The sequence below is a fragment of the Saccostrea echinata genome, unplaced genomic scaffold (assembly GCF_033153115.1).
Source record: "Saccostrea echinata isolate AGI-Se365-2 ecotype Australia unplaced genomic scaffold, CSIRO_AGI_Sech_v1 ptg000001l, whole genome shotgun sequence".
NCBI lineage: Eukaryota > Metazoa > Mollusca > Bivalvia > Ostreida > Ostreidae > Saccostrea > Saccostrea echinata.
This window is the reverse complement of record NW_026889750.1, coordinates 12,788,038-12,811,484: the sequence shown is the minus strand read 5'-3', so window position 1 is coordinate 12,811,484 and position 23,447 is coordinate 12,788,038. Positions and strand designations below refer to the sequence as shown.

General features: G+C 33.3%; 1 protein-coding gene across 1 annotated transcript in view; it reads right to left on the bottom strand.

The window, feature by feature from the left end:
- The window catches only part of LOC133185339 (vacuolar protein sorting-associated protein 16 homolog), a 765,182-nt gene that overhangs the window by 727,484 nt on the left and 14,251 nt on the right, over positions 1 to 23,447 (bottom strand). The window contains exons 2-3 of the mRNA XM_061320487.1: positions 22,988 to 23,076; positions 10,186 to 10,286 (exon numbers count right to left, since the gene is read on the bottom strand). Of these exons, the coding sequence (XP_061176471.1) occupies positions 10,186 to 10,286; positions 22,988 to 23,076 (190 nt within the window). The remainder of the gene's footprint in view (positions 1 to 10,185; positions 10,287 to 22,987; positions 23,077 to 23,447) is intronic.

Genomic DNA, 23,447 nt, shown 5'->3' with positions numbered 1-23,447 from the left:
TAACATTTCCAATTTTTTTAATGAGCAGTCATAAAATGATGTCATAAAATCATAAAAAGATGTTGGATCGCGAAGTGAGATATTGAACCTGTTGATGAGATTATTGGACCACTTACATCACACAATGGGGCGGATTAGTTAAATCTCATTTGCATTCGTTGGTGTTTGACAGCTACGGAATTCATGGAGTTTTACCTCAGTGCTGGTAAAGGAAATTTACATCACGGAGGCCAGCACAAAATACATGTATGTCAAATGAAAAAAGAAAATAAAAGGTATAACGAAACATTTATTGACTGTGTTCTCAGGGTAAAATGCAATTTGCTGACCCCTTGAAACAAACTGTTTTCCCTCAGCCTAACAGCCTCAGGCAAACAGTTTGGTTCTTGGGTCTGACAAAACATGTTGCCCTTGAACCCAGTTAATAAATGTGTATTATTATTGGAAAATCTCAAAAATGTCACTCAGTTAAATTGCAAAAGAAATTTGGAAATATTTTTATGCATAAAAGTTTGAATTATTTCTGTGATAAGACTGCAGGATAGGTTTGTGCCCCTTCAAAATTTTTTTAGTCATATCTGCAAATATAGTCCTGTACTTGACACTTATGGCCTTTTTGGAAGTGAGGGATCTTTTTCGTGCCAGCACCTGTGACACTGAACCTCGGTTTATACGGCTTCATCCCAGGAACCTATCTCCACATCCAGCAGTGGGATCCGAACCTGCGACTAAGGATCAGATTCTTACTGACAATTTGATTGATTGTATGTTGTAACAGTTTTACATCTTATTTGAGAATTTTTCACTCAAATAGAGACATTACCACATACCGGTGAAGGGTTTCAAATACAGACCTAAATACTTGGCACTCAGGCCCATTGAGCAGTGAGGGTTCTTTATTGTCCCAACATCTACTGTGAAGTTTTTAAGGTCTCATCTGAAAAATCTTTGACTTTCACTTCTAATGCTGGGCACTTGGTGAAGGAATCTTCACTACCTATATGTTTATATGTCTTAGATTTGATGCAGCAAATGAGAATCAAGCCCAGGCCTCCTTCAGATTACAAAATGAATGACCTACAACTAGGCTACCATTACAGGATAATGAACTAGATTAATTACCAAGTAAAACATTGTTTAGTTCTTGAAATTAGAAAATAGAATTTTTTATTACTGGGGTATGTAAACTTGGAGTGGTATTTGGGTTATACAGTTAAACACGCTTACTGCGAACAGACTTATAATGAATTGAAGCTTATAGTGATTTTCATTCCCTGTGGTTTTAAACCATACTGAAAACTAAACTGAACAAGAGGCCCATGGGCCACATCGCTCACCTGAGTAACTTTGGCCATGCTGTTCTTTACCAGATTTCCCCACTTGTAATACCTATTGCGGCCCGCCCTACCCCCATGGGTCATGAGTTGAACTACTTAGAATATAGACTACCCCAGGATGCTTTCACATAAGTTTCAGCTTTTCTGGTCCAGTGGTTCTTGAGAAGAAGATTTTAAAGATTTTTCTTACATATTTCAATGTAAAACTTGGATTCCCTATTGTGGCCCCGCCCTACCCCCAGGGGTCATGATTTGAACAATTTAGAATCTACACTACCCCAGGATACTTCCACATAAGTTTCAGCTTTTTCTGGCCCAGTGGTTCTTGAGAAGAAGATTTTTAAAGTTTTTTCCTACATATTTCAATGTAAAACTTGGATTCCCTATTGTGGCCCCGCTCTACCCCCGGGGGTCATGATTTGAACAATTTAGAATCTACACTACCCCAGGATGCTTCCACATAAGTTTCAGCTTTTCTGGTCCAGTGGTTCTTGAGAAGAAGATTTTTAAAGATTTTTCCTACATATTTCAATGTAAAACTTGGATTTCCTATTGTGGCCCGCCCTACCCCCGGGGGTCATGATTTGAACAATTTAGAATCTACACTACCCCAGGATGCTTCCACTTAAGTTTCAGCTTTTCTGGCCCAGTGGTTCTTGAGAAGAAGATTTTTAAAGTTTTTTCCTATATATTTCATTGTAAAACTTCCCTATTGTGACCCCGCCCTACCCCCGGGTGTCATGATTTGAACAATTTAGAATCTACACTATCCCAGGATGCTTCCACATAAGTTTCAGCTTTTTTGACCAAGTGGTTCTTGAGAAGATGATTTTTTAATGACCCCACCCTATTTTTGTCTTTTCTTGATTATCTCCCCTTGTAAGGGGACTTGGCCCTTTATTGTAACAATTTAAACTCCCCTTCACCCAAGGATACTTTGTACCAAGTTTGGCTAAAATTGGCCCGGTGATTCTTGAGAAGAAGTTGAAAATGTGAAAAGTTTACAGATGGACGGACAGACAGACAGATAGACGGACGGACGACGGACAACGGGTGATCAGAAAAGCTCACTTGAGCTTTCAGCTCAGGTGAGCTAAAAATGAATACATTTATAATTAATCAAAATTATTTGTCCCTGGCACTTATAAGCATGTTTTACTGTAATGACAAAATAATGGGGATTTCAATTCACAGTGGCTGTATATTGTGAATAATTTAATTAGTCGATTGCGAATAATTTAATTAGTCAATTGCAACTTTTCAGTTTTAAACTAATCTCGTTCAAGCAGATGCTGGTCTGTCTCTGTAAACTCCCATGAGCAGGAGGTTATGGAGACAATCGAGCATCTGCTTGAATGAGACTAGTTTTAAATATTCTATCTACATGATCTAAGTGGTAATTTTTTTTTTAAAATGTATACTGGTATATTATTTAAAAAGTACATATTATACAAAAAATACCGACTAACGGGTTATGAAAATCATAACCCGTCAACCCATACTAAACCGATTACCATATTTCTGACTGATTAGACAGTTACCCAGTTGACCATTGCCATCCCTAATAAATTTTTTACATGTACAAGTTATGTGCATTTCCTTTATGTGAAATCATGAAAAAAAAACTCCTAATTAATCCCTATATATTATTTTATTACATCCTCAAATGACTGCATGTAAACATCCATTTAATAGAGTACTTTTTACAAATAATACATGGAAAATGTGACAGTATCTTTGAATTCTGATTGATGGTTTCATTAGGGATGTCAATGAATATTTGAGTACTCGACTATCTCATATAATGTAACTACCAATTAATGAAGAATGATAAAACAGCTGATACATATTTATAAATACATATAAATTGGGGGAACAGTTATGAGCATAATTTAAAGGTGTTTCTTTCTGATATAAATATCAATCATTTTAAAATTGTATTGATTGTTTGCAAAAATCTCATAATTAAAATTTATCGCAAGCTCTCTTTGTTTTTATAAGAGTTACACTTTAATTGTTTAACAATCACAGGTCACTGACAAGACAAATTCAAATGGCTTCAGGTAAGAAATCAATAACGGGTACATGTACTAGCAGCAGGAAAAGAAAGGATAAATGCGAGCATTTGATGTTCTGTATCTAGATAAAATGTGCAGTATATTATATTTGAATCAAATACATTTGATACATATATTTATTACTACGTAAATGTTAATGATTCAATAATTTTGTTGTATAATGGTTATAACGTAGATTAAATATTGTACAGGATAGCATTCTCTTAAAGACAAATAGGAAAATGACATGAAAAAAAATTAACTTAAATTTCGATGAGTACTCGACTATCATTCGACTAAAGCTTCGTACTGTTCGACTAAGCTGTCCGAGTGAAATTAACATTCCCTATTTATCAATTATAAGTTGCACAATTTTTTTTTAAATTTTAAATGAGAAATTTTAATTTCTTTTGGACAGGTGTGGCTGCCATCTGATAACTGAAATTTGATACCAAGCATGAACATATTTGCCAGAAAAGCATCTGTTGGGAGATGACAAAGAATAAGCAGCATATTGAAATTTAAACAATCACACAAGGATAAAAGTCCTTCCATCTATGATTATGGACACATCAGGCCTTAATACATTAATAACTTGTAATATATATATTTTTACAAAATAATTTAGAGAGAGCTGCTAATTTGGCATATACAACAAGTGTTAACATATGTGCATGTTTCAAATGCCTTCAGTGCTAAGGGAATGTACATGAACGAGGGTTGTTAGAAAAGTTTGCGGACACATTGATTTACGGAAAATTTACACAGCACTTTAAAAAATGACATTTGTCTGATTAAATTCTTACATTTTGTTTATCTGTTTATTAGTATGTAAAATCAGGTCCATTTACTAAAATTTTGAAAATATACAACGATTTTTACTGTGCAGTCATAGGATTGAATTTTAAACTACCTGATGATGCTTCCATATCATATAACAAATGGCTTTGTTGTACTTGAGAAGTTTTTAAAAAAATTTTCCCATATATTATTTTGTAACAATTTGATCCCCCATTGTGGCTCCTCCCTACCCCAGGGGTCATGATTTGAACAAATTTGAATCTACACTACCTGAGGATGCTTCCATATCAATATGACTAAACACAGCTTTTCTGTTCTTGAGAAGAAATATTTTTTCTATATGTTCTTATGTAAAACTTTCTACCCCCCCCCCCCCCCCATTGGGCCCCACCATGACCGGGGCTCATTATTTGAACAAAATTGAATTTACACTACCTGAGGATGCTATCATATCCAAATGACTAAACACAATTTTCAGTTCTTCAGAAGTAGATATTTTTAGAGATGGCAACGAATATTCGAACATTCGAATATTCATTCGATGAGTTGATATTCGAATATGAATTTAAGATTTGAATATTCGGTGTTTTTCAGATTTCATAAAAAGAAGTACTGTGATTAATAAATTTTGATTAGAACAGTGCTGGAATTATCCCTGTTTAATTTACTAGCGATCAATTTCGATCGCCTGATTTCTTTCACTACTTTCTTATCTTATAAATCTTCTAAATTACATGTATTTTGTTTTGAGTAAGGTGTTGTAAAGAATTGTACAATAATGCTTTATGTATAATACAAAACGTTCTTTCACAGCTTTTATTAGTTAAAGATACGATCGGATCTAGAATCGAGGATAACAAATGAAATCTAAGAATATCTAAAAGACACGAAGAGTATACTTATCAAAATAAAATTAATTGATCATTGAATGAATGTCCGATAGAATTAATCTGTAATTAATATTGTAAAGGGCTTAATTTCAGAATAAATGTGTAAATTACTTGATTATCTCGGGTTGTGCTTAATTTATATTCATTATCGGGAAAACAGTTAATTACCTAGGAAAATTGTCTATGGAAATATTTGTTTACATTGTATCAAAGATTATAATCATATCTCTTATCAGGCAGATAATTGTAATTTATTACATGTATTGAAATCTGAACAGTATACCGTTACGGCTATCTTGCCTTTTGTGAGACGACTAGTTCCTCAGGTGGGGCTACTATAAATACATGTTTCATTTGTTAAAATTATACTTTTCTACATTTAAATCAATTATTTATTTCAAAAATTGACAAATATCAAATGGAATTTCTTATTTTACACCTAAAAAAGTCTTCATACAATTTTACTTCCTATATAAGTATACCTACGAGAGTAGGATGATGCATATTTAAAATAAAACATATTTTATTTATTTTATCGAATATTCGAATATATTTGAATACTTTCATTGAATATTCGAATATGAATTATTGACAAAATTGACATCCCTAGATATTTTCCTATATATTTCTATGTAAAACTTTGATCCTCTATAGTGGCCCCACCCTACCCCCAGGGTCATGATTAGAATAAATTTGAATCTACACTACCTGAGGATGCTTCTATATAAATATGACTCATCATGACTCTGCTGTTCTTGAGAAGATTTTTAAAGGTTTTTCTTATATATTTCTATGTAAAAATTTGATCCTCCATTCTGGCCCCGCCCTACCAGCCGGGGTCATGATTTGAACAAACTTGAATCTACACTACCTGAGGATGCTTCCACATGAGTTTCATCTTTCCTGGCCCTGTGGTTCTTAAGAAGATGATTTTTAAAAGATGCTATTAATTTTTCACTAATTCTTTATTATCTCCCCTTGAAAGAGGGTGTGGCCCTTCATTTGAACAAACTTGAATCCCCTTACCCCAAGGATACTTTGTGCCAAGTTTGGTTGAAATTGGCCCAGTAGTTCTAGAGAAGAAGATGAAAATGTGAAAAGTTTACGACAACAACAACAACGCCAACAACGACAGACAATGGACAAATTTCGATCAGAAAAAGCTCACTTGAGCCTTCGGCTCAAGTGAGCTAAAAACAGATTATAGTTCTTTAAAATACATGTATGCTGCGGATAATAATTACGGTTTTTGTATCTAAATTATTGACAATCTTCGCGTAACACTTACGTTTATAAAATATTTTTTTAACATATCATCTTCAGTTTTAATTCTTTTTCTTTCACAATGGATATCAAAATAATTGTCTTCTTGCCTAGAATCTTAAGTTTTAATTTGTTATATGCTTTAATTTTTTAAAAAGAATTAATAGATCATCAAAATCTGCCACTGTACATTGTGTAGTTTCCTGTTCGCTGACTGGGGGCTAGTGGGGACACCTAATTAGGGTCTATTGTCTAACCAGTCGATAAACTGTACACTGTTTATTTTACCCCGCTTCCAAATGTGTATAAATCTGGTCGGATGTCATGTTTAATGTGATGGACTGTTCTTCTGAAAATCGATTTTGAAATAACAATCAATGAAGATTGAATATATTTGGATAAATTCTTACTTCTGCATTATTTTAAAAGGGAAAAAAATAATGGCATTTAACCACGGATTAATTTAAATTATTCATGATAGAATTCAATGATTGGCAATATAAACTATACCTATTTTTTTATATATATATCTTAAACATTTCTGTACTGAGAGAAAAATTAAGAGACTTAGAGATAATATATCTTTTTATGCCCCTGAAATCGAAGATTCAGGGGCATATAGTTTTTGCCCTGTCCGTCCACCTGTCTGTCTGTCTGTCCACAAAAACTTTAACCTTGCCCATAACTTTTGATTGGTTGGAGCTATGGCTCTCATATTTCACATGTGTATTCCTTGTGACAAGACCTTTATTTGGGTACCATCACATTTGACCTTTTGACCTTGACCTAGGAGTTTGACCAACTTTTGCAAACTTTTATGAGATATTAACCTTTGCCATAACTTTTGAACAGTTAGTGCTTGGCCTTTAAACTTCACATGTATAATCCTTGTGACAAAATCTTTCTTTGGATACCAACACCTTTGACCCATTGACCTTGACCTTGGAGTTTGACCTACTTTTGAAAAAACTTTAACCTTGGCCATAATTTTTGACCTGTTGGTGCTATGGCTTTCATACTTCACATGTGTATTCCTTGTGATAAGACCTTTCTTTGAATACCAACAACTTTGACCTTTTGACTTTCACCTTGGAATTTCACCTACTTTAATTTTGAAAAATTTTAACCTTGCCAATAACTTTTGATTGGTTGGATCTATGGCTTTGATATTTCACATGTGTATTCCTTGTGTAGCCCTTTCTTAATTTCCAACATCATATTTGACCTTTTGACCTTGACCTTGGAGTTTGACCCACTTTTGCAAAATTTTATGAGACTTTAACCTTAGCCATAACTTTTGAACAATTGGTGCTTGGGCTTTAAAACTTCACATGTGTATTTCTTGTGATAAGACCTTTCTTTGGATACCAACAACTTTGACCATTTAACCTTGATCTTGGAGTTTGACCTAGTTTTGAAAAAACCTTTAACCTTGGCCATAACTTTTGAACAGTTATAGCTAGGGCCTTTATACATCACATGTGTATGTTTTTTGAAAAGACCTTCCTTTGGATACCAACAACTTTGACCTTTTGACCTTTACCTTAGAGTTTGACCTACTTTAACTTTGAAAAACTTTAACCTTGGCCATGACTTTTTAACAAGACAGTGACAAAACCTTCCTTGGATACCAACATCTTTGACCCTTTGACCTTGATCTTTGAGTTTAACCTACTTTTGAAAAACTTTAACTTCGACCATAACTTTTAAACAGTTGGTGCTAGGGCTTTCATACTTCACATGTGCATTCCTTGTGACAAGATCTTCCTTTGGATACCAACAACTTTGACCCTTTGACCTTCACCTTGGAGTTAGACCTACTTTGGAAAAACTTTAACCTTGGCCATAACATTTGAATGTTTGGTTCTAGGGCTTTCACATTTCATGAACATGTGTACCACTTGTGACAAGACCATCCCTTGGGCACCATTTGACCTTGACTTTGAGGTTTTACTTACTTTTAAAAAACTTTAACCTTCGCCATAACTTTTCAACAGTTGGTGCTAGGGCTTTCATATTTCACAAGTATATTTCTTGAGACAAGACCTTTCTTTGGGTACCAACATTTTTGATCTCTTGACCTGGAGTTTGACTTGCATTTGAGAAACTTTAACCTTCCCCATAAGCTGCCATGCGGGGCATCAGTGTTTCACAAACACATCTTGTTTTCCAAAAGAAAATGACTCTATATTAAAATATTTCCTATGAATCTGGCAGCTGAACGTGGCTCTCCATAAACAAAAGAAAAATACATGGGGTTTTTTTTTTTTAAATTAATATATATTATGTGTTTATGGATAAAAATAATTTTAAAACAAGTTTCAAACAAACTGATTTTTGGTAGCGAAAATTTTAAGGCATTTGCTGAAGCTGTTTTCAGTGCTGAGTTTATACGCATTGACAAAGATGTTAGAAATAGCTAGACATATTATGAATTGAATAAGATTTTGCGTAAATGATATTGAAACAACTTTAAAACTTAGCGAGTTAGTTTAAAGACTTGATAAAGGATGCGTAAAGGTGGTTTAATTAAGTTTGGACATTAAGCACCTAGAAGCTGCAGCTTAATAGTGGCTTAATAGTGGCTTAAAGGAATTAACTTCTATAAGCCACCATTAAGCTACCATTAAGCGATTGCTTAAAGATGGTCTTTTGTCCTGTGAATACCCAGAAGCAGAGAAGAAGATTTTCAAGGAATTAATACATTTTCATGATATAATCAATAGAGCCCCACCCTAACACCAGAGCCCCTGACCCAGGGGCCATGAAATTCAGCATTTTGGAAAAGGAATCACTGCTTATCATAACCATGTTCGCAGTTTGTTTCAATAATACCAAGGAGTAGAGAAGAAGATATTCAAAGAATTAATGCATTTTCACTATATGATCAATAAAGTCCCCCTTTAACACCAGAACCCCTGACCCAGGGGCCATGAAATTCACAATTTTGGAAGAGGCAACCTTCCTCATCATAACTATGTACTTAGTTACTTTGTTTAATATCCAGGAGTTGAGAAGATTTTCAAAGAAATAATGCACTTTCACTACATGATCTACACAGCCCCACCCTAGCACCAGAACCCCTGATCCTGCGTTCAAGAATTTTATAATTTTGGTAGAGGACTCAATGCTTATCACAATCATGCCAACAGTTTGACTGCTTGATGACCAAGAGTAAAGAAGATTTTTAAAGATTGCATTAATATTGGTGGTTTTAGCCCCACCCCTCAAGCCCCAGGGAGGCAGGGACCATGAAATTAACAATTTTTGTTCCCCTTCACCAATAGATGCTATATGCCAAAATTGGTTCAGCGGTTCCAGAGAAGAAGCTGAAAATGTTCAAATGTTAATGCATGACAACAAACAAAAACAGTTAGCAACAGGTCAGGTGACCTAAAAAAATGAAATGATGAGGATTTCTTAGGAAAGTGAGATTTTTTTCAAAGTGCTATTAACTTTGTTGTAAGAGTCCTGGTGAGCTGTATGTAAAAACAATTACCCCATCAAGCGAAATGTGTTTTTGACAATAAACATTTAAGAGGCACAAGGTATGATAGTCTGATAAATTTCTGAAAGTAATTCCCCTGTTTTATAATTGGTTATTTGCCCTCTCACAGATTCACAATAGAAAACAGATTTACCAATATTCTCATTTTATTTTCTGAAGAGTTAAAGCAGCACCTAATTTTTCAAATGGGGTCATTTATTTGAGAATAACTGCCATATATGATACAAACCCTCATTTGACTATGTTTCCTTGACTGCAATAAATACTAAAATGGGTCTGGTGACTACCAATTTTCAATATTTTAAGAAGATTCATATAGTGGTACAAACCCTCATTTGACTGATCTGTCTCCCAGCTGCAGTGAATACCGAGACAATAGGTTTGGTGACCACCTGTACTTGAGCTGTTTTAGCTTCATCCTTCAGCAATGCTTCAAAGATAAATTTTCAACATGTACAAGCATTAAAACATGATTGTGATGTTAACCATTTGTTTGGGTTGTCCATTCTATAGCTTATTGTTGTGCTAACTCCTAGAACAATCTATTCTAGGACTTATTAACTGCTCTTAAAAAATCGCAATTTTATGAAAAATATTATCTACAACCTTGTTTATTAAAATACTGAATACAGTAAACATTGCTGAAAGCATATTTTAAAGTTGATATTGAGAGTTGAAGTTCAAATACGTTGATATGCATATTTCAATCAGATTTTGATGAAATACTTCTCCGACATCATCGACAACAATTCAGTGATAGAGAGCTAAGAAATTGGACACTGTTAACAGAGTTATCAACAACAAATGCAGTCTAATTACAAACAAGTGTATATTAGTAATGCAACATGAAAAGAGCTAGGTTCACTTTATGCATAAAATGGCCTGTTCTTGTATCAATTAATTTACTATCACACTATGTCCCATTTCATATATCAAAATAAAGTAGATTCGTAGCGCTCTCATTTCCTGTAACAAAATTTCTTTTTGAGAATTCAGGTATTGGAAAACAGGCTTTCTGAAAATGCAATGTTCTTGAATTTTGCAGAAAACAGGCATATTTGACTACATACAGCAAAGAATTAAAATATGAGCACAGCCCTCAATCCAAAAATTAAAATGTTTTATGATCTTAGGAAACAGACCTTTCATTACGCAACTGCATATTTTGGATCAGAGGTTGTGCTCTATATAAAATATTGAAAAATACTCCAACTTTTGGTCATTTTTAAAAGGAATTTACAGGATATGGTAAAAGTGATGTTTTTCATGACGTCATAATGCATTGACTATGGAGAAAATTATGTTATGTTCAATAGATACATGGTCACCAAGGGTCCAAGTGATAAATACTGCATTGTCAACCAAAACTGAGCAGTTTTGATTTTTCAGAAACTCTGAGGGCGTGAAAAGGCCCTAAGTGGCCCCTGCTCTTTGTATTAGTGTATGAAGTTTTATAAGAATATCTTGGAATAGTTTCTTTAAAATTGAAATTGAAATCTAAAAAAATGAATATAAATGATAAAGCCTCACCAAATTATGTATAAGTGCATAAGCTTACATTAAATTATCTTAAATGGTTTCTTTAAACTAAGCAAAATGCAAATTAAAGAAAAGTGAGGTCAAGGTCACAGGAAAGTGAAAGGTCAAAAGTTTTTGATTTAGTTGATTAGCTCTAACTAATACATATCAGCTTATAAAGTTTGATAAAAATATCTTGACTGGATTCTTCAAAATTGAGCTAAACACTTATATAAGAAAAGTGAGGTCAAGGTCAAAAGAAAAGTAAAGGTCAAAAAATGTTGATGCATTTGCATAGCTTATATCAGTATGTATTAGCATATGAAGTTTGATAAAAATATCATGAATGATTTCTTGAAAACTTAGCAAAATGCAAATTAAAGAAAAGTGAGGTCAAGGTCACAGGAAAGTGCAAGGTCAAACATTTCTGATGCAGTTGAATAGCTCTCACTAATTTGCATGCAAGTTACATTGAAGTTAAAGCAAAACTATAGAAGGAGCAGCATTTTGAATGTATTTCACAGAAATTTGTATTTCTAGTAACCATGGCAACACTTCACCAAAATTAAAAACTGATAAACAGAATTATGTATCTCAGTGTAGTCTACTTGTGTGCCAAATACTTCTGAAATCAGACCGAACTATAGGAGGAGTTGCATTTTAAAGGAATTTCACAGAAATTTCTATTTTTAGTAACTATTCTCAGTGCATTATTTCTTTGAAAATCGTCTTCTCTGCTCCTGGGTATTAAATAAACTAACTAAGTATATAGTTATGATGAGTAAGAGTGCCTCTTCCAAAATTGTGAAATTCATGGCCCCAGGGGCAGGGGTTCTGGTGTTAGGGCGGGGCTCTATTGATTATATAGTGAAAATGCATTAGTTCTTTGGAAATCTTCTTCTCTGCTCCTGGGTATTAAATAAACTAACTAAGTATATAGTTATGATGAGTAAGAGTTACTCTTCCAAAATTGTGAAATTCATGGCCCCAGGGGCAGGGGTTCTGGTGTTAGGGCAGGGCTCTATTGATTATACAGTGAAAATGCATTAGTTCTTTGGAAATCTTCTTCTCTGCTCCTGGGTATTAAATAAACTAAGTATATAGTTATGATGAGTAAGAGTGCCTCTTCCAAAATTGTGAAATTCATGGCCCCAGGGGCAGGGGTTCTGGTGTTAGGGTGGGGCTCTATTGATTATATAGTGAAAATGCATTAATTCATTGAAAATCTTCTTCTCTGCTCCTGGGTATTAAATAAACTAAGTATAAAGTTATGATGAGTAAGAATGCCTCTTCCAAAATTGTGAAATTCATGGCCCCAGGGGCAGGGGTTCTGGTGTTAGGGCGGGGCTCTATTGATTATATAGTGAAAATGCATTAATCCTTTGAAAATCTTCTTATCTGGTCCTGGGTATTAAATTCAGTAATTAAGTACATAGTTATAATGAGCAAGAGTGCCTCTTTCAAAATTGTGAATTTCATGGCCCCTGGGTCAGGGGTTCTGGTGTTAGGGTGGGGCTCTATTGATTATACAGTGAAAATGCATTAATTCTTTGAAAATCTTCTTCTCTACTCCTGGGTATTATTGAAACACATTAAATACATAGTTATGATAATCAAGGATGCCTCTTTCAAAATTGTGAATTTTATGACCCCAGGTTTAAGGGTTCTGGTGAAGAGGGGGGGGGGGGCTTCTATTGATTATAAAGTGAAAAAGCAAAATTTCTTTGAAAATATTCTTTTCTTCTTCTGGTTAAAAAAGCAAAGAAGCTAAGTGTATAGTTATGATGAGCAAGTGTGCTTCTTCCAGAGTAGTGAACTTCATGACCCCTGGGTCAGATGTGCTGGTGTGAGGGTGGGGCTTTTGATAATTTAGTGAAAATGCATTAATTCTATTAAATAATCCTGTTTGCTCCTTAGTGTTAAGCAGATAAACAAAGTGATTAGTTATGATGAGCAAACATATGGTCCCAGGGTCAGAAGCTCTGGTGTTTTGGGGGTGGGGGGTTGGGGTTGGGGGCTCTATTGATGATATAGTGAATCTGTAGTAAAAATGCATTATTTCTTTAAAAATCTTCTCCGCACCTGGGCATATCTGAGGCAAACAGAGTAAAAGTTTTTATAAGGAAGGGAATTTTTACCAGATTTTTGAACATCTGGACCATTTGGTCAAGTGTTCTGGTCCTGGCCAGGGCTCTATTAGTTTGTATTCTACTGAGAGGAGTTATTCCATTTACTTGTGATAATTAATCACTGTAAATAGTGTACTTGAAAGGTAAATAGAATAAGAGAATTACGCAAAAACTTTTATTGTATAATACAAAAAGTACTTTCATAGTTTTAATGATCAGATAGACTTGTAAGTAGTAGATAAATAAAAATGAGACAAAAATAACTTGTCTTATTCATCAAAGACCAAGAGATGCCAATGTAAGAGATTTCAACAAAGGATTAAAATAGTACAGAAGCATTGATAATTTGTTAATATACTGTATAGTGATAGTGATAAATGGGGAACAGATTAGAACCTAATTTATGAACTGTTCATGAATATTAAGACCAATTATTTTGTTGATCATGATCACCCTATTTTTCTTGCTTTTGGGCAACAAAGCTTCACCTTTCAGTTCATTTTATACTCTATGCATCCTTTAAATTGTTGTATCATACTCAGGTGACCATTAAGGCCCTTGGGCCTAGGGTTGGATACCGGTACTCGGTACCAATACCGTACCGAATAGTTACTTCAAAAATACCGGTAAAATACCGTTTCATTTAATACCGGTACTAATAACGATACTTCTTAATCTTTAAAACATTTTAGTTCATTCAATTTGATTTAAAAAATAAACATTCCAAACTTGCTAAAATCGAATTCTCCGCTCTTTGAAAGGGTAGGCTAATTACATTAACGAAATGGATTCTTAGAAAGATACTTACTTTCGACTGCCGATATTCGAGGTAAATCAATACGTATATATTTTTTTTTAAAAATCAAAATATGTTCACATGAATCTTATTTTAATTTTAAAGATAAAAACTGATAATAAATGTAAATTAAAAAGGCAAAATGTCGCAAAAAATGTGATCTATCCATTATCTAATGTTTTGTCATTTAGTGCGACCAAACAACAGGGGCCCTGACAACCGGATGAAGCAGTCAGCCGATTTGGCAAATTAATTTGTTTGGGATTCAATTGATTTGTTTTGTTGATCATTTATTTATTGAAAAGTTGAAATGAAATGTTTGTAATTTGAATATAAGGAATATCTATTTTTATATCTTAAAAGCATGGAACAAAGTTTATAAGCTCATTTTAGATTATACCATTGAAAGGTTAGTGAATGGTGAAAGCACATTTGTTATAAAATGAACCCTCATTCTCATTCATCAATGCATGGTACCGTATCGTTAAAAATACCGTATCGTTTCAAAAATACCGGTATGGTATCGTACCGTTTCATCCTCAACGGTATCCAACCCTACTTGGGCCTCTTGTATTTCTTAATTATTTTCTGTTGGAAGAGAATGTGGTCATTCATTTGATCAACAACGTTTGGTTGATACTGACCCAGTGATTCTTGAAAAGATAAGACTGAGAAGAAAATTACAAGTACCAGGTTTACAGTGACAACGTCGATTATGCTTACACCGAGAAAGCCAACATCGAAGTCTGAGAACAAATTGTGAGCAGAAAATCTTACTTAGCCTTTGGCATGAGAGATGGGGTACTACGAAAGCCCAGAAGGCTCATTCGAGATTCGAGTTTCGAAATACGAGATTCGAGATTCGAAATTAGAGTTTCGAGATTCAAGATCCAAACTAATCAATCAAAAGGCGGATTCAATATTTGATTACTTCCCTTTATTACGTTTTTACTATCAAGAAATCACTGAATCTATTTATAACAAATGGGTCATTTGCTTAAATAATAATGCAAGAAAAAATGTTATATGTATCAAAACAATATAAAAAGGAATTTTGGGTCAAGTTTTGAAAAATGTGTATAAAATCTTATTTTCCTCATTAAACAAAACAAAAGATACATCTTTAGAGTATTATATGGTCTTATAGTTGAATTGCGGTATTAGTAAGTCGATAAATTATTTAATTAGCCCATGGATAAGGGAGAAAATTATTATTGATATGAAATGCTAAGGATCGTCTTTACACTGCACAGTAATTTAATTAAGGATACATTTCATTACTTTTAATGGTGCATTTGTGCAGTTAGACTGATCTACTATTTGATATGGAATAAAATAAATTCCAGTCTGTATTGTACATATAATTTTTAATTAATTCAAGTATTCAAAGCCTTAGACCAAGATAAGTAATTGAAAACTTAATTTTTTATGTATTTCTCCTATTGGGAAACAGTGGTGTATATTCCCTTCTGCTAATGTGTACATAGTCACAGATTTTACCAAAAGCGCATCATTGCCGAGTTGCGGATAGGCAAGGAGGGAGTCGCCTCCTCTCAATAGAGGGGGGGGAGGGTCGGAGGACCACTTTCTGCGATCTTGGAGACATCTATCATTGTCATTTTTTAAGTGAATATAATTATAAATCATTTAAACATATTTTTATGATACAGAAATTAAAATCTTCATGACCACTCTGAATAAAATTGAGAAATTTTAAAATCCTTACACAGTACCTGGAAATTATGGAAACTTCTTTACTGAATAATCTAAATATATACTTGACTTCCTACTAACCCAAACATGTTTCCTAATTTCTATTCCCTGTCCTAATCGTAGACTCCTGTTGCTATCATTTTTTAATAGTCTGATATCGACTTCAAAGTAACATTTCAATTTTAGATTTAACCAGCTATAAAAATCAGAAGTTGTGTATACTGTAAAAATTGGATAGGCATAAAAGTGTGGATTGCTAAAAATACTTTTATTGCATTTGATAAAAAATATTCTAGTAACTGGTAAATAAATAAGTTTTATGATCAACTTTACCCCATTTTTCAACCAAATACAATGTACATGTATAAATAAATATTTTTTTTTTACATCAAGAAAATGATGTATAGGCTACAGCCTTTTCGCCTATTTGGAATATACACCACTGGGAAAGCGAACGCGATTTTTCTTTATCACTACTACGATGTCTTTAAGATTTCCTGTGTACACTAAAAGGCATACATGAACTATAAGTAATTTTAATACGAACTGCTTTAGGCCATACGATTTTTTCAAAGTCCTAAAGGTGTATAGAGGGTCCATTGTTTTGTTAAAATAATTATAATTTTTTATCATTATCAAATACTTTTATATCTTTTTTTCTCTATGGCCATTACATCATGTATTGAAACTTGTGTATTGATTGGATATGTATCTTGCGAGACCCGAGCGGTTTCCTTATAAATAATTATCGAATATATAATTATTTTACCCATGCATTACAAGATTGACACTGAATGTTGATAACCGAACATTTCTCTACCGTTGTAATGAAATAAACAACATAGCCATAGGACCCCGGGCACGTGTCTCTACCCCCTCCCCCCCCCCCCCCCCCCCCCACACACACACACACACATTCCCCTTATGTTGTTTACCGATATAATATACTATAGAAATAATAGCAACTTTATGCTTGTGTCCTCTCAAAAATAACGTCTAATAACCGTGATAACCCTCTGTTGCTTTTTTTTTGGAGGGGGGGGGGGGGGGCTTTACAGTGATTTATTAAAATTATATCCTACGGGCCTAAACAAAGAGAAGTCATTACGTTTATTAAGCCTGTATATTTCAGCCATCCCTACTTAAGGGGCTGTCTCTTGGTTTCACAAACTTGGTCACTGGTCACTTTCTAATACCTTGTCACAAACTATATCCACTTTGAAACCCGTATTGGTCACTGGTCACTTTCTTATACATTGTCACAAACTATATCCACTTTGAAACCCGTATTTACTAATTATTATTAATCGCTAGTCACTTATTTTATTGCACACTTAAATTTGAAAGCCGTATTAGTCACTGGTCACTTTCTAATACCTTGTCACAAACTATATCCACTTTGAAACCCGTATTACTATTTATTATTTAATAATCGCTAATCACTTCTTTTATTGCACACTAATAATTCCCATCGACAACAATACCCCCCCCCCCCCCCCCTTTGCTCTTTGAATCCGATTAACAATATCAAGCCTGTTAGCAAAGTGGATAACACGGTAAAGATATTCTTGATATAAATCTATTATAATATTTAAGAAGTTATAATAAATTTAAGCATATTTTGCAGACCAAAAACCCAGTATTTTTTTTCTAATTTCGTTCTGATGTATATAACACTCTTTCTTGCATTGTAATATAATCAAATGGCCTCTTCGGTTTGAATTTATTCAACGATTTCTTGAAGGTCAAAACTTCCCATACAAAAAAAAGGTACATATAGGCATGCCTTTTTTGTGCTTATTCAGTACCTAAAGTGTGCCTACTAATATAGGTACAGAAAAGGCATACCTATTCTGTGCCAATAATGAACTTAATTTTTTTCCAATGTACCTAAAATGTACCTACTTTGGACTTTGTCATTTTTCAATGTGCCTGAAATGTACCTATATTGAACTTTGTCATTTTTCAGTGTGCCTGAAATGTACCTATATTGGACTTAAATATTTTCCAGTGTACCTAAAATATACCTACATTGGACTTAGTCATTTTCTAGTGTGCCTGAAATGTACCTACATTGGACTTTGTCATTTTTCAATGTGCCTGATTAGTACCTATAAAAGACTTAGTCATTTCACAGTATTTTCGTCTACTTACCCATACCAAAAATATTAACATTTCCATATATCTTTTCTTTAAATTTTGTACCTTGAGGATGAGTAAACTTTTAGAATATACAACTTTTTGTACCTAAAATTGACAGTCATGTTTGAATTTAAGTAAAACTTAATTCAAGACTTTGTCATTTTTCAATGTTATTTCTACACTAAATTGGACTGTCACATTTATTGCATCTTTGTAACTTAAAACTGATTTTTTCAACATGGGCACCTATTTGTGATAATATTTAAATAGAATCATGTTTTTCAATCAGAGAAAAATGAAAACTCAAACAAGTGAATCAATAATTAATAACAATTGAAATTATACTTTTATAGTAATACAATTATATCATGACATTTAGGATGTGTGATTTGTGTGTGTGTGTGTGTGTGTGTGTGGGGGGGGGGGGGGGTTAGAATAAAAGCCACTTTTTATCCATTATTTCTTTTTTTTTTAAATTATTATTCAACAATTTTTGTTCATTTGATTATTAATTATATTATACTTAAGATTTTCAGTTCATTAATGCAAGCATAATGTCTACTGTGTTGGGGGAAGAAAAAAAGGGGGGTAATTTTGTTAATCAAATGCCAAAAATATATATATAATTATCAATTCAATTCAGTTTTTTATGGCAAATAAAAGATCCATTTTTGTTCTTTAAAAACCCCCTCTACCCTACAGGGTTCTTAGTAATTTTGTTTTACATGTTATGAAACAAAGGAGGGGGGTGTCTTATAAACACAGTATAATTATAAATACCAATATTTTGACCATCTGAATTGCCCAGTTTAACAGAAAAAAGTGTATTAAAATCAATAATACCTTGTGTTACAGTCTATTAAATGATATCCAAATTAGGACATCTCTCTCTCTTTCTCTCTCTCTCTCTCTCTCTGGTGAAATACAGAAATGTTAGGGATGTTTAAATTTACTTATATAGAGAGTGGGAATTTATTTATATCCAGCATTCCAGTGATATTTTAAAATAGACTTCATTTTTCTTTGTATGCAAAACGATGTTGATTTCCAGTGTTCTTCAGTAACACAGGTGTTTGTACTTGGTGACCTTTATAGCTTACACTGCAGAAATTTTGGCTCGTGTATCACGTGCAGTTCTTCAATCACAAAGGGCTGATTTGAAGTCTACAGCTCAATCATAATAGGTAAATAAACAAAAGAAAAAATAATAAAAATGAAATAAAAACAAGATATTTATGAAATTTGTTTTAAACTATAACTGATAGTAAAGTAGTAGCAGTAAAGAATAGTGTCACATTTACAAATCAGGCTTGAAATTTAATATAAATAATAGCCTTCAAGGTCTTCAAAAGACCTGTCCTTATTGTTTAAATTACCATACACATAGTATGTAAACATGATGTGTATATTTTACAGGGTTCATGTAGTGACAATTCATTTCGATGTTTTGGAATGTACTTAGAGTGCCAGTTACATTAAGATTTTAGCTGAGGTCTAGTACATAAAGAATTTGTTGTAAATCAATAAATTTAATCAATTTCACATGTAATTTAAAAAAAAAGAAGTTATGTGAAATTAGAATGGCAACCCCGATTATAACACAAAATGGCGTCCAAAATGGCGGTCCCGATTATTTACCCAATTAGGGACGCTATATTTCAAGGAATTCATACTAATCGGCTTTTTAATAAAGTTGACGCCATGTAACAGTTGTTAAATATGCATTGTTATAATTTTTTATTGTTTACACGAACTATTTCATGAATAATTTAACAAACGTTTTTAAAATCACGTGACTCCTGCGAAGTCTACGATTGGTCAGCGACAGCGCGGATATTTCAGAGACGATTTGAAAATTTGCTGTGATGAAAATTTCAAGAAGAAATCAGAGACTTATTAGTCGGTGAGTCTTTATTTCAGTTTAAATTTTGATGCTGCTTGTTGTAAATGCATTTATCCACTTAGAGAATGCATTAGAATATGAATATCAAGTGTAGATTTCGCGATATTCTAGGTATTTGTATCGTAGATTTCTGGTTTGTTTTGATTCAAGATGGCAGTGCTACACATGAAGTAAATGTACTTAAGCATAATCTCTTTCTTTAACATTATGTATCACAAGACTTTTGTAAAAAAAAAAAATGTAATTTAGAGTCTTTTCTTAAAATATAAAGATATGAAATGTGTCAATATCTGGGAACAGTTACTTACAGTAGCCTCTGCATGAGCATGACGATAATAACAAATGAAATCCAAATGAACTGTGTGAGATAAAATTATTGTAATAGGGTCTTTGAAATATAAGATAAAGATCTTTGTTTTAAAAGGGGGGGGGGGTAAAAAAATTTTAATGAATCAAGCAAAATTTACAACCTTTATCCAGCATAATAAAACATAATAAATTTTATATTTATATAAGTTGTGCATAAATTTCTGATCATCTAATCCCCAAGCTCTCCACTTCCATACCTGGGGGGGGGGGGGGGGGGTAATATGAGACACATCATTTAATTCAGAGTGTAATGTTTCAATAATTCAAACATAGTGTGTGCATGTGTGTTGGTCAATATTAATGCCAGATAATTTCATGAACAAACATATTCTTTTTTTTCAACAGAATACTTGTCTCCTGTGGTCATTTAAATTCCAAGCTGGAGGGAAATGCATTAAAACTATAACTTTATCAGTAAGTATAAGATCTAATCTGATTTTTGTAAAAAATGAGTAAATGTATAAGAATATAACAAGGCACTGCTCATCAAACTCCAATGCAAACTATAGGGATTTCATCTACTAAATATGCTTAAAAATATTTCAGCATAAAATGTAACTAAGTAAGTGAAGATAGGGACCTATATACTAGGTCCCTGGTGAAGAGCAACATAATAATAATTGAACTTTTTCAGAATTGAAAGAAAATGACATGAAACTGAAAGCCGAAATTGCGTAGCATATTCAAAAGGAGGATCAGTGTTTTTAGAGTCCAGATGGAAACCGCAACTGTAAAGCAATGAAGACTAACAAGGTGTGCTGGTAGAAAATTCTGTGATGGATAGGAACTCTATAAAGATAATGAAGATTACATGAATTACAAGTGAACAATTCATGGGGGAAAAAATTGACATGAAATGGAGTATACTTTTGACTTTGTGTATTTAAATTAACTTATGTATATGCCTAAAAAGGTATGTCTATTTATTTCTTTTATTTTTTCTTATTAAGAAAGTTTAAAATATCATTATCTTGATATCATTAACCATATTAATCTAAATTAATTAAATGTTAGGGATTTGATTAATTAAATATTTGGGATTTAAGGTATAGATTGTATTTATAGAGATGACTTTTTAAAGAAGTGTTTTTCATATATTTTGATGTACTATCATGCAATAAATTTTTATTTTTTCCATAATTATTATTGTTTAAATCAATTTTTCTTTTACATAGGCCTGCCTCAAGCGTGCCTATTTGATAGGTACATTATAGGCATACCTTAAGTATACTTTTGGCACAGACTCTTGAGTACCAAATTGGTAGGCATACTTTAGGTAGACTTGTAGGTACATTTTAGGTATACCTAAAGGGTACTCATCTGAATGTTTGAGGTGTGTACCAATATTGTGCTTTTTTGGTACCTAAACTGTAGGTATACTTTAGGTGTACTTTTGGCACATTCTTGAATGTTTGAGATGTGTGCCAATATTGTGCTTTTTTGGTACCTAAACTGTAGGCATACTTTAGGTATACTTTTGGCACATTCTTGAAGGTACCTTTTAGGTATATTTATAGGCACATTGTAGGTATGCCTAGAAGGTACCTATCTGATCGTGTGCCAATATTGTGCATTTTTGATACCTAAAGTGTGCCTATTAATAAATATAGGTATACTTTAGGTATGCCTATTTTGTACCAATTTGCTACCTATACTTGAACAAGTGGTTCCAAACTTGCATACCTTAGGCATGCTTTTTTTGTACCTATTTTTACCCAAGATAGGCATGCCTAATCTGTACTTTTTTTTGGTATGGGTTAGCAAAGGGGAGTAATTGAATCTTAAACCGCCTTTTGATTGGTTAGTTTGGATCTTGAATCTCGAAACTCGAACTTTCGAATCTCGTATTTCGAAACTCGAATCTCGAATGAGCCTTCTGGGCTTTCATAGGGGTACTGATTAAAAATTGAAATTATTTTTATATAGTCAATTTTTTTTTACGATCAACGTTTTGACGCCCCACCCCCCCACCCCCTGGGTTATGATATGAACAAACTTGTAATAAGTATGTAATGAAGCTTTCACATAAGTTTCATCTTTTCTTGCCCAGTGTTTCTTGAGAAGATTTTTAAAAGATGTCACCAAATTTTCACAAATTCTTAATTATCTCCCCTTGAAAGAGGATGTGGCACTTTCTGTGAACAAACTTAAATTCCCTTCACCCAAGGATGCTTTGTGGCAAGTTTGATTGAAATTGACCCAGTGTTTCTGAGAAGAAGTCAAAAATGTGAAAAATTAACAGACAACCAACGACAGATGACAGACGAATGCCGAACACTTTTTGATCAGAAAAGCTCACTTAAGCATTCGGCTCAGGTGAGCTTAAAAGCTTACAACAGTGATGACAATGCCGACAACAACAATGGACAAATTTTGACCAGAAAAGCTTATTTGAGTCTTTGGCTCAAGTGAGATAAAAAGTACAGAGTCTCTCTGATTTTCAAAACTTCCCCTTAATCTGCTTTGAAGGAGAAGTGATTTTTGGTCTAGGTTTGTCCTTGTCATCCATACTTACAAAAGCTAAACTGGCCAAAACATACAATGGTGGTTTTAAAACTTACCTATAGGTCCACCATAAGGAGCAGACGACACTTCAAATTTGTTTAAATCAACTATTTCACTCCATTCCATAGAATACACTTCACATTTTCTAAAAATAAAAATACCAACTTCATTAAGAACAGAATTTGAGATATAAAATGCTCTTCAAATATTTCTCTTGGAACTATTATGATGTCATCAACAGAAAATTCAATGTGTGGCAGTTGTGAAATGAATATCACTTAAAAAAACAAAGGACTTTAAGGTAATCAATAAAATGCCACGCCACAGCATGGTACGCCTGTCAAATATTGTTCAATTATCATAAACAGTTTAGAGTGCAGGAAAATCATGTCAACCTTCATTCAAATATTTCCATGATTTTTCCATTCCTTATAATATTTGATGCTTATACATCTCCTGTGGTGTAGGCATTAATTGTAACAAATATTACATCCTAGATTTCTCAACTGGTTGTGT